Source organism: Notolabrus celidotus, chromosome 2, assembly GCF_009762535.1.
Source record: "Notolabrus celidotus isolate fNotCel1 chromosome 2, fNotCel1.pri, whole genome shotgun sequence".
Lineage (NCBI taxonomy): Eukaryota > Metazoa > Chordata > Actinopteri > Labriformes > Labridae > Notolabrus > Notolabrus celidotus.
In genome coordinates, this window is record NC_048273.1 from 40,410,292 (window position 1) to 40,423,220 (window position 12,929).

General features: G+C 42.1%; 1 protein-coding gene across 1 annotated transcript; it reads right to left on the bottom strand.

Moving 5' to 3' along the window:
• Positions 1 to 1,513: 1,513 nt before the first annotated feature.
• On the bottom strand, positions 1,514 to 12,470 carry ddx10 (DEAD (Asp-Glu-Ala-Asp) box polypeptide 10). Its single transcript, XM_034709889.1, has 2 exons — positions 10,991 to 12,470; positions 1,514 to 3,067 (listed from the first exon to the last, which is right to left on the bottom strand). The coding sequence occupies exons 1-2, from the start codon at positions 12,338 to 12,340 to the stop codon at positions 1,898 to 1,900; spliced, it is 2,520 nt and encodes an 839-aa protein (XP_034565780.1). The 5' UTR covers positions 12,341 to 12,470; the 3' UTR covers positions 1,514 to 1,897.
• Between the last annotated feature and the right edge of the window lie 459 nt (positions 12,471 to 12,929).

Here is a 12,929-nt window from a genome sequence, read left to right on the forward strand (position 1 = left end):
TCTTACATACAGTACCTCTGGCTGAGTTAGCTATGAGTCTGCAGGGCAAGTAGAAATACTTCTTGTGTGGTTGTAATTCAGTCAAAGAAAAATGGAACTAAAGCATGAACTTGTTACTGAGAGCCCCCTTGATGGAGTGCAGCTATTCATTTTCAATTTTTCCTTGTTTTTAAAGCTCTCAACAGCCTCACTCCTCCATACATCACTGATCTCCTGTCATTTTATGTTCCACCACGACCACTGAGGTCCTCGAATGCTTCCCTTTTAAATGTTCCTCATGTGTCCCTCACAAGCACCGGCCAGAGAGCTTTGTTTTTTTCTAGTATCTATCTGATTTGATTGTAATGATTTCATTTGTTTTCTAGTATTAATCTGATTTTATTTTATTGTAATGATTTTATTTTTCTAGTATTTATATGATTTTATTTTATTGTCATGATTTTATTTTATCGTAATGATTCTATTTTATTGTAATGATTTAATTTTTTGTAGTGTTTATCTGATTTTATTTTTTTGTAATGATTTTATTTTATTGTTATGATTTTATTTTATTGTAATTTTTGTAGGATTTATCTAATTCTATTTTTTGTAATGATTTTATTTTTTCTAGTATTTTTATGATTTGATTTTATTGTCATGCTTTCAATTTTTCTAGAATGTATCTGATTTTATTTTATTGTAATGATTTTATTTTTTCAAGTATTTATCAGATTTATTTTATTGTAACGACTTTATTTTCTTTTCTAGTATTTCTCTGCTTTATTGTATTCTAGTGATTTCATTTTATTTTTAGAGTATTTATTTGATTTATCTTATTGTAATGATTTCATTTATTTTTTCTAGAATTTATCTGAATTATTTTATTGTAATGATTTTATTTGATCTTTCTGATATTTCTCTGATTTATTTTATTGTAACAATTTTATTTTATATAGTATTTATCTTATTGTAATTATTTTATTTAATTTTTTCTAGTATCTATCTGATTTATTTTATGGTAATGATTATATTTTATTTTTTAGTATTATCTGATTTGATTTAATTGTAATTATTGTATTTATTTTTTGTTGTGTTTATCTGATTTTATTTTTTTCCTAGTATTTATCTGATGTATTTTATTGTAATGATTTTTTTTCTAGTATTTACCTGATTTGTTTTATTGTAATGATTTTATTTGATCTTTTCTGATATTTCTGTGATTTGATTTGATTTTGAAGTATTTTAAATCACTTTCCTCTCTATTTTATCGTATTGATGTTGTTTTCTGTCTCCGCTCTTTTGTGAAGCACTTTGGGCTGCATGCTTAAATGTATGAAAGGTGCTATATAAATAAAAATGAGTTGAGTATTAATGTAACAGTCATGTGAGATCAAAACCACTGAAATGAAAGTTGACATTACAGTCTTCAAATAATCAAACACTTCAATCTGGCTACTTAATTCCCAAGTTGATCTCAAATACGTGATTCTCTAAAATCAAATATCTTCCGCAACATACAGGGAGACAAGTTAGATGCAGTTATTCATTTCATACATTTAATAATTTGACATGTAAAGATGAATCAAAACAATTCAGTTTTCAGTCTTAAGAAGAACTCAGCAAAGTTTTGATGGTAAGATTAGAAAAGTATTAATTTCTTTTTTCCCTGTTAGAGATTAGAGGATTGTTTCTTTATAAATAAAGTTGAATTAAACTATATATTCATAGTCCTGATGAAGCAGATGAGTTTGTGAATCTCAACAAATAACACTCTGAAACAATCTTCTAAACTTTGCTTGTTTGCTCACACTCTTACTTTAAACTATAGAAAATAGATTTGATTTAATGTGTTAAAAATGTGTTGATTAAACATGTTAACATTGTTCATTCTCTCAAAGTCCAATGACCCCTACTTCCTCTACACCCGTCCTCCTAACAGATGCAAGACTAACTCCTCGTCTTCAGCCAAAGAGAGCCCAGTGTCCAAGGCTGCAGGTTCATCCTCCTCCTTCTTTGCCTTTTTCTTCATCCCCACAGTGAGCTTCTCCTCTTCATCGTCACTGCTCTCACTGCTGTGATGTCGTTTCGCTGCCCTCGGTTCATCCTCCTCCTCCGAGTGTGGTTTATCAGGGTCTGGCAGTGAACTGGGATCAAACTCGTCTTCACTGTGATTGGCCAGGTAAGCCACCACGTCATCCTCCTCGTCCTCTTCATCTGATTTCTGTTCACGCTGCTTGCTAGCCTCCCTCCTGGCTTCCTTGGCCTTCAACCTCTTCTCTCTGTGTTTGGCTTTCACTTTGCGGCTGTACTCCAGCTTGTCGTACTCCTGGTCCTCACGTTTCAGCCTCTCCTTAGCCTTCTCCACATTGATACCCGAAACCTCCTCCTCCTCCTCTTCCTCTCCACCGGTCACTGCTCTTTGGACTTGAGGCCAGAGTTGTACAGCCTCTCCTTCTTCGTTGAATGCAACTTTGGTATTGATTTGGAAGTTTCTCTTGAGGGCTTTTTTGGCTTCTTTAAACTTTGTCAGTTTCTCTATTTTACTTTTGGAGTCCACGTCAGATGTTGAACTGTCTTCGTCCTCCTCCAGATTAAAGACATTTTTCCTTTTGACTGTAAGCAAGTCTCTTTGATTTTCATCATCCTCACTGCTGTCATCTGCTCCCAGGAGAGGTGTTTTAGACTGATGGGACTCTTGATCATTACCACTTCCTTCCCCATCGCTTGAATCTTCTGACTCTGAACTCTGAGCGTCTTCATGAGGAATGTTTCCACCCAGCTGAGCCTTAAAGCTCCTCAGCTCTTCCTCCTCTTCAGACTGTTCATCCTCTCTCTGGCCTTCTTTTTCTCCTCTTTGTGCCTGAGCCTTACTTAAGAAGCGCACCCTCGGAGCCACAGCTAAGCCAAGAGAAAGGGCATACTCCTTAATCTGGAGTTTGAAGACATCAAACACTTCTTTGTTCTTCATCAGGTAAACAGAGCGAAGATAGGAAACAAAACACCTCTGAGCTCTCTCCTTCTGCTCCTTTTCCTGGGCCAAGAAGGCATCCAGCTTCTGCTGAATACTCAGAAGTTTGTCTGCATTCACCTGGAATCAAAAAGAAAATTCAATTCATGAAAACTGCTGTTGTCTATTTGCTTTGTTTACTTTTTGTCACAAACAAACTCCATCAATGTACCCACTATAACTCATCAAGTTCAACCTTTGTAACAATGTATACACATGATCTTTGCACTAAACCAGCGGCAACCTCTGGTCTAATCCAGTCCTATGCGGAAGTGCTAAAAGCTGCAGTTCATGGAGGATCCACTTGAGGCTGGCTCCGGAAATACTGGAAACCACATACACACCAATTCAAAGAAGCCGATCTTTACAGCAGAAATAAACATGTTTACAGTCTGGTTCAAAAGACAAGTGTAGTCTGGATAGCTCATGTCTCAATCGGCACACAATGTACGGGGGGTGAATTTTTTTCAGAGCGCAGCGATTTTGAAGATATCAAGATCATAAGTTTTCCAATGAGAGGCACAGCTGACTTGATTAACAGGCGGGAAAACTGTTCCTGTTGGCTAGGAGGCTTAAAGCCCGCCTCTTTACATCATAGACTAGCTCGACAGGAGCAATATGGCTGCCGCCGCCGATTGGCCTCAAAACAGTGCTCAGAAACAGATGGGTGACATCATGGATACTACGTCCATTAATACATACAGTCTATGCATTAAACATGCAATTATAGTGACATTTCAAATCACACAGTAACTTCTGCACAGGTGTTTATTCCAACTGATATCATAGGAGAACTATCAGTCCAAAGGGATAAGGCCATGTGTGAAGAGAGTTAAATAGTGTTATTTGTGAAAGAGTGATTTGATTGAATAACTATTACTTGATTAAATAATAATAATAAATTAAAGTATCCTTAAAACATATCTTGACTCTCACTTAAAGCTGGGGTTGGTAATCAGATTTAGATCCACTTTTTGTTCTACTGGTTAAAATGATCTTTATGTCCTGATGGTAATCAATACATAATGTGTTCTTAAAAAAGAGGTAAAAAAAGCTGCTATCTACAGCCGGAGTAAACCTGGGAAAACACCAACCAATCACCGTTTTTTGGTCCCCAAATTATAAACCATTCAAATCCCGTCCTGCCGTTCTGCCCGCCTCCTGCATGTACATTTCCCCGGCGTTCACTCCTCGTCTCCTGCCTCTACTTCCCCTGACTCTATTTACTGCCCCTCTCGCTCGACCTCAGGCCTGTCCCCTCTGACCCGATGAGGTACTTTGCTCAGGACTGTAGTCCGGATCAGAGTCTAAAAAGCTCTCACCACGGGGCTCTGACAAGCAGAAGAATTAATGACATTCAGTAAGTCCTACAGAAAATGTATATGTATTGTAGCGTCCGTCCGGACGCTGTAGGGATGACGAGCCGATTCGTGAACACGTTGAGTTTTAATAACCGGTCACTGTCGGCCGTGATCACGCCAACCAACAAAGCAACAATCAATGTTTGAATGAATGAAAAACTTCTCCTCTTGTCTCTCCTCTCTCCAGCTCACACACTCTACACCTCTCCTGATGCCTTCACTGACTGTCAACACTGTAGGAATTAAGAACATCTACACTGAACACGTTTAACAAACAGTAGAGTTGTTACAGTATTATATATGTGTTATAACTTTTCTCCTGATATCGTGTCACCAGTACAACTGGATAATGCTAGAATGACAGTTGTGAGTACTAACAGCAGCCATGTTTGTTGGTGTTTTTAACTTTCACTATGAGAATGTTTTGGTGAAGTCCGGTTTTGAATCAGTCACCTTCATATGGTCACAAGTCAGCGGCGCTAGTGCATGTGAGTGGGGGGGGGGTCGTTTTGGAGGATCTCCGAGGGGAACGGGGGGAGGGGCTAGACGGAGTCATGAGGACATGCTACATTCAAATTCATGCTAGTTTTCCGAGACTACCAACCCCAGCTTTAAGCGATAACATCTATACTCAAGTCAGATGGTTTCTTTATATTTGTAATGATAGCTCATATCTTACTCAATCTGACAGGGAAGTTAATCTTTTGTTTTTGTTGTTGTTGTACTGAGAAGTTGACCAACAGCTTTTCAGTTTACATGCTCCCTCTTGGAAATATAATACAGAAATATAATGTAAATTTCCATTTTATTTTTCCAAGGCTGGTAACCGGTCAAATATCGAAATTGTCTTGAATAGGGGTGTCAACAATTAATCGAGTATTGATTAATTGATTGTTAAAAACTTACTCAAGCACATTTTTTTGTTTGCATTTTCTCTCACGTGGAACAAACATCATGTGGTCTCATATTTGGTTCAGCTATCAGGGAGGTGTTTTAACTTTAAAGCATGTTTCAGAATCAGCTGACTGAAGGTGTTGCTCACAGCGGAGACGTTCAGCTGGGGGCTGCAGCTGAGTGACAGGTCTCCATGAGCGCTTTTTGTCTCCGCCTGCGAACTGATTCTGACACGGTTGTGCTCCCAGCTGACACCTGACCACGTTCACATGCTTATTCTTCTCAATAAGAACGAGTAGACAGAAAACTGGACACTGGGAGTCTGAAATATGTTTCTGTTCAGTTCCCTTGTTGAAGTCTGAGCCTTCACTTTTATGACTGTATGTCTGCAGAGATTATGAGCCTGCTCCCCAAACTGATATTCAGCGTATTAACATTTTGTACGCCACAATACGATCCTTAGCTATGCAATACTGTTAGTTATATACATTGTGTTGTGAAGGAAAATTTGATTTAGGGGGAAAAAAATGCATTTGATACTGTTTTTGTTTTGACATGGAAAACATTTATGGTTTTCTTTTAAGATTTCCAATGATCTATCACGGAAAATACTTGAAATTTGCATCCCTAGTCTTGAAGGAATAAAATGATGGATGGCAGAAAACTTTTTCTACATAAAAACAATTAATCAGAAATCATTCTAATTGGCCCAGCAGCAAAAAGAACCCTCATCATGCCCAACCTAGATCATTTAGCTATCCCTGTAAAAACATCAGCAAGGAATCTTGGAGTCATTTTTGACCAGTACTTGAACTTTGAACCACAAATAAAGAAAGTTGTCCAGTCCTGTTTTTACCAGCTCAGAAATATTTTGAAGGTAGAGTCCAATATTTCATCCAAAAACTTAGAAAAACTCATTCATGATTTTATTTCTTCTCGCCTTGACTACAGCAACTCACTATACTCCTGTCTCAACCAGAAATCAATCCACTGACTTCAGACAGTTCAAAATGCAGCAGCTCTGTTTTTAACTAAAACATGTTCCACATCACCCTAACTTTAGCATCCCCACACCGGCTCCCTGTTGTTTTTAAGATCAATTTCAAGACACTTTTAATCACATTTAAAGCACAACATGGACTCGCCCCTCAATACATCTTTGAGCTCTTATCCCCCCATACACCAGGAAGCAGTCTGAGATCCTCTGGCAGTGCTCTGCTTGCTGTTCCACGGTCTAGACTAAAAACTAAAGGAGACAGGGCCTTTGCTGTCAAAGAGTAGTCACTGACTCTGCAAGTCTGATTTCATCTGGCAGCCTGTTCCACAGTCCCCCTGACTGTGGAACAGGCTGCCAGAGGAAATCAGACTTGCAGAGTCAGTCCCTCATTTTATTTCACTACTCAAGACACTCCTTTATAATAAAGCTTTTATTTAGTGAATTTATTTTAACCTTTAAGGTTTCACCTCTCTGCTTTTACTGTCTGTTTGCTTCTATTGTTCTTGTGAAGCACTTTCTTGCTTGTATTGAAAAGTGCGATACAAAATAAAGGTATTATACCTGTGACTAGATGATACAAAAATATTTTGTTCTGGTAAAAATCTAAAAGGAACTTTTGTGTTGAAAGAGAGCTTGAAATTCTCAAAACTAGGTTAATAAATTGTCTCTTATTATTAATAAAACTAAATTCAATGTATGAAAATCAATAGGAAATAAATGGGGATATTATGTGAAATTATGTTATGTTAATATTGAAAGACTTTTTGAAACCAACTTTCTGGGAGTTGTGATTGATTAGAAGTTAAAATGGAAACAACATATTGACTGTATCAAGGGAAACATGTCAAAGTCAGCAATCCTGTAATAATCTGGACAAAATAAATTATATGGCCTTTTATATTATCCCATTCCAAATTTCACTCTCACTTTAAATAACTCTACTCTATCTCCTGCACCTCACATCCGGAACCTTGGAATCATTTTTGACAGCAACCTTTCTTTTCAACACCACGTCACCCAGCTCACTAAACCGGCCTTCTTCCACCTCTGAAACATCGCCCGCCTCCGTCCATTCCTCTCTTTCTCTGCCGATGAAACCCTTATCCACGCATTCATCACATCCCGTTTAGATTACTGTAATAGCATCCTGTACGGCACATCATCCAAAGTCCTCCATAAACTGCAATACACTCAGAACTCTGCTGCACACCTCCTCACCTGCACCTGCTCCCGTAACCACATCACCACCGTCCTCCAACATCTTCATTGCCTCCCCGTCCTCTACCGCATACAGTTTAAAATCCTCCTCCTCACCCACAAAGCCCTCCACCACCAGGCCCCTTCCTACCTCACTGACCTCCTCCACCACCAGGCCCCTTCCTACCTCACTGACCTCCTCCACCACCAGGCCCTTTCCTACCTCACTGACCTCCTCCACCACCAGGCCCCTTCCTACCTCACTGACCTCCTCCACCACCAGGCCCTTTCCTACCTCACTGACCTCCTCCACCACCAGGCCCTTTCCTACCTCACTGACCTCCTCCACCACCAGGCCCCTTCCTACCTCACTGACCTCCTCCACCACCAGGCCCCTTCCTACCTCACTGACCTCCTCCACCACCAGGCCCTTTCCTACCTCACTGACCTCCTCCACCACCAGGCCCTTTCCTACCTCACTGACCTCCTCCACCACCAGGCCCCTTCCTACCTCACTGACCTCCTCCACCACCAGGCCCCTTCCTACCTCACTGACCTCCTCCACCACCAGGCCCCTTCCTACCTCACTGACCTCCTCCACCACCAGGCCCTTTCCTACCTCACTGACCTCCTCCACCACCAGGCCCTATTCCTACCTCACTGACCTCCTCCACCACCAGGCCCTTTCCTACCTCACTGACCTCCTCCACCACCAGGCCCCTTCCTACCTCACCGACCTCCTCCACCACCAGGCCCTTTCCTACCTCACTGACCTCCTCCACCACCAGGCCCTTTCCTACCTCACTGACCTCCTCCACCACCAGGCCCCTTCCTACCTCACTGACCTCCTCCACCACCAGGCCCCTTCCTACCTCACTGACCTCCTCCACCACCAGGCCCCTTCCTACCTCACTGACCTCCTCCACCACCAGGCCCTTTCCTACCTCACTGACCTCCTCCACCACCAGGCCCTTTCCTACCTCACTGACCTCCTCCACCACCAGGCCCCTTCCTACCTCACTGACCTCCTCCACCACCAGGCCCCTTCCTACCTCACTGACCTCCTCCACCACCAGGCCCCTTCCTACCTCACTGACCTCCTCCACCACCACCAGGCCCCTTCCTACCTCACTGACCTCCTCCACCACCAGGCCCTTTCCTACCTCACTGACCTCCTCCACCACCAGGCCCTTTCCTACCTCACTGACCTCCTCCACCACCAGGCCCTTTCCTACCTCACTGACCTCCTCCACCACCAGGCCCCTTCCTACCTCACTGACCTCCTCCACCACCAGGCCCCTTCCTACCTCACTGACCTCCTCCACCACCAGGCCCCTTCCTACCTCACTGACCTCCTCCACCACCAGGCCCCTTCCTACCTTACTGACCTCAACCACCATCACACTCCTTCCCGTAACCTGCGCTCCTCACACGCCAACCTCCTTTCACCACCTCACAGAACCAATCACCGAACCTGAGGGGACAGAGCCTTCTCAGTAGCCGCCCCCACCCTCTGGAACTCACTCCCCTCCCATATCCAAAACTGCTCTGACCCTTCAGCTTTCAAATCTCTTTTTAAAAACTCACCTTTTTAAGTTAGCTTTTCATTTTTGATTGTACTGTTGTTTTGTTTGATCTGTGTTTTTTGGTTGTATTGATTTTAACAGTTGTACAGTGTCTTTGAGTTTTTGAAAAGCGCTATATAAATAAAATGTATTATTATTATTATTATTATTATTATTATGTATTGTTCACTGATTGTTCCTTACATGTCTAACTGTGGAGAGGTGCAGGGATCCACCTATAAAACAATTAGAAATTCAATATTGGTGCTGCAAAAACGAGCCATACGTGTCATCAACAAGGCTGATTATTACGCCCACAATGACCCACTATTTCTAAACTTTCATGCTATAAAATTTGAGGACTTATTCTATTACAAAATAATGCAAATAATGTTTAGAGCAGTATTAAAATCACTTCCATACACTGCACAAAAGTTTTTTTCAATTGGTGAGAGCCTACATCATTTGAGAGGTGTTTGTTAATTTACTGTACAAAAAGTTAAAAAAGTTCTTAAAAGAGGAAGTGTTTCTGTTGTTGGGATTAAAGCTGCTGTTGGTAGTCGTGATATAAACATCAGTTCTGAGAGAGATTTCAAATATCTACCGCTCCCCTCTCTGCTGTTGTAACCCCGCCCATAAAAGATGGTTGTGCGCGTTCTCCTCACCTGGAGAATGAACACTTCCTGTCTGGTAAAAAAGGCCCACCAGCGCCTCTACTTTCTTAGGAAGCTGAGGCGCGCAGGACTTGGGAGCTCAGCTCTGAACTCCTTCTGCAGATGTGTGGTGGAGAGTGTCCTGTGCTCCTGCATCACTGTGTGGCATGGCAGCTGCTCTGCTGCAGAGAAGAAGACTCTGCAGAGGGTGGTGAAGGCCGCACAGAGGATTGTAGGGAACAGCTTACCACCAACCACTGACATTTACACCAGCAGATGCAGAAATAGGGCCTCTGGCATCATGAAGGACACCTCCCACCCTGCACACAAACTGTTTGCTCCTCTCCCCTCAGGCAGGAGGCTGCGGAGCATCAAGAGCAGAACCACCAGATTGAGGAACAGCTTCTTTCCTGAGGCTGTAAGACTGCTGATCTCTGGTGGTGCTCTGTAGTCTTGGCGGCTCCCAGCCATACAGACTCTGACATGAACAGTACAATAAAACTACCTCAAAACTTGCACACTGTACATTTGCACATTCAATTGCACTATGCACAATATTTATATTTGTATTTATATTTTTACATTTATTACTATGTCTTCCCTTAATTGTATGCTCTTTTTTTGGCTTAATACGGGACCTGAGAAACGAAATTTGGTTCCACATCATGCGACAGCTTGTATTGGTATGACAATAAAAAACCTTGAATCCTTCTATGAGGAAGTAGTGGCTTCCCATCCAATCAGGGCAACATAGTGGGGCCGCCACTCGACCAATCAGGACAGAGGGTTGGGGAGTAGCTCTGATTGGTCCGTGATAATGGGAACGAGGGGAATAATAACATTGCTTGATACATAGGCATTGGAAAACACAGATAATCTCAAATGACTTCACTTACACATGAGTACTGATGGGTATTATGACCTTTTCTCCAAACCCAGCAGAAAAAAAGTACAGTTCTTTACACCATTCCTACCAACAGCAGCTTTAAATTGTGGAATGACACCAGTATGAATAAAAAACATGTGATTCACTTTTGTTTTTAAAAAAAAAAAAGTTTGCCAAGCAGTTTTTAAAGGCTATAAGTGTTCATGGTTTACCTGTTTTGTTTTGTTTCTTTACACTTTGGAAGCTGGCAGCTTAAGCTAGATAGAAAATGTAGTCTAGGCATAAATAAGCATTATTGTTTAATGTATGATTACTGAATAAATCCAACTACTACTGCTGCTACTACTTAATCCTAACAATGACAACAGAGTGATATTGTGCTGTACCTCAGGTTTATATTTTAGTGTCCACTGAGTGTATATTGTGATACTGTGGGAAAATGAGTTCTAACCTGGATTTTATTGATGGGGACCTTCTTCTCCTGCAGCTGTCTGAGCATGCCTTTCTCTTCTGAAGGAAGCAGCAACAACAGGGCCTCCCCACCCTCCTTGTACCTGGCAGTCCGTCCCACCCTGTGGATGTAGGTATCTGCATCCTCCGGACAGTCAAACTGCAGGACCCAGTTGACAGCAGGGAAGTCAAGGCCTCTGGCGGCTATGTCAGTGGCAAAGAGTACTGCGTTTTGCTTTTTGAGGAAATCATTGTAGACCTCCACTCTCTTCATCTGCTGCTGCTTGCCATGCAAAGCCAGGATGGGCATGCCTGGTCTGAGACGGCAGAAGGCTCGAAACAAGTACTGGACCTCCTTACAACAGGCAAAGAAGACAATAATCTTCTTCTTCAGGTGGCTCCTGATGAAGGAGTAGAGCATGTTGACCTTCTGGGGGAGATCACACACCACATAGCTTTGCTCAAGCGTGGCCGGTGTACTGAACTTGGCCTTCTCGTGGACCCACACATACTCTGGGTCTATGAGGCTGAGCCGGGCCAGGTCTTTGACTGACTTGGTCTGGGTGGCAGAGAACAGCAGCGTCTGCCGTGACTTGGGGAGGTTCTCCACGATGGCGTTCAGAGTATCCGCGAAGCCCATGTCTAGGATGCGGTCCGCCTCGTCCAGGACCAGCATGTGGAGGTTGGATGCGTGAAAGGCGGCTGTTTCATCCATATGCTGGAGCAGCCGGCCCGGGGTGCAGATGACGATGTTGGTGCGGTGAATCTTTTCGGACTCGGTCTTTAAGTCCTTTCCACCGATGATGAGCCCCGCAGAAAAGTCGTGGTTCTTTCCCACCTTGCGGAGGACTTCAAAGGTCTGGTAGGCGAGCTCTCTTGTGGGGGATATGATGAGGGCACCGAGGCCATCCATGGAGGTCCACTGTTGGCGGTACAGACACTCAAGCACCGGTATGAGAAAAGCTAAAGTCTTCCCAGAGCCGGTCTTGGCCGCGCCGAGAACATCTTTCCCTTTCAATGCGAAGCCGATAGTCTGTCTCTGGATCTCCGTGGGTTGTCTGTACTGAGCTCCCTGCAGACCTAATAAGGTTTTCTTTGAAATGGGAAAGTCAGAAAATTTCACAGCCTCCTTAATATTGATATCCTTGTACCTGCTAACGAGCCCGTTGATATACTCCCGTTCAACCTGCCACTCGGGCTTCTTCTTCTGCGTCCTCTCTCGCTTTACTCGTGCTTTCGTCTTGTTGTACTTTTTCTTCCATTTCTCCAAATTTCTGACAGGGTCATCAGCGAGTTTCACTTTTGCTGGCTTAGATTTCTTCCCGACGGAGTTCGAGCCTTTTTTCTCCATGATCAAGGATGTACAAACGAAGAAAAGAGAGTTAAACACACAGGCCTACAGTCAGGACACCGTTTGGTAAACAGCGTGGAGAAGAGAGCCTGTCGCCGGTAGTATGACGTCATAATCATGCGACTCACATCTTGGGTTTCCTTTACCCTGAATTAAAACTGCAAGGCTGCAGTTCATTTTCCCGTGTTATAACATTATTTGTTTATTATTGACTGTATGCTCACTCGCTCCTTATGACAGAAATAGATTAAAGATCCAGTTATTATGTGTGTGTGGGGGATATGTGTTGATATTGGTGAAGAAATGTCTACTCAGACTTTAGGAGAAAAAAAAGCAGAAGCGACGAACACACCGGATCACATGCCGCTTTGAAAAACATGTTTTACGGAAGTTAACTCATAACTCAGTTTCAAATTAAAAGCTACGAAAAGTGGTAAAATTAATTTTGACACTAGTAGGAATAATAATAATAATAATAATAATAATAATAATAATAATAATAATAATAATAATAATAATAATAATAATAATATATTTAAAAACAAATTGTTATGGTGTTTTATTGAAGTTTAACCTAAAAAAATACAGC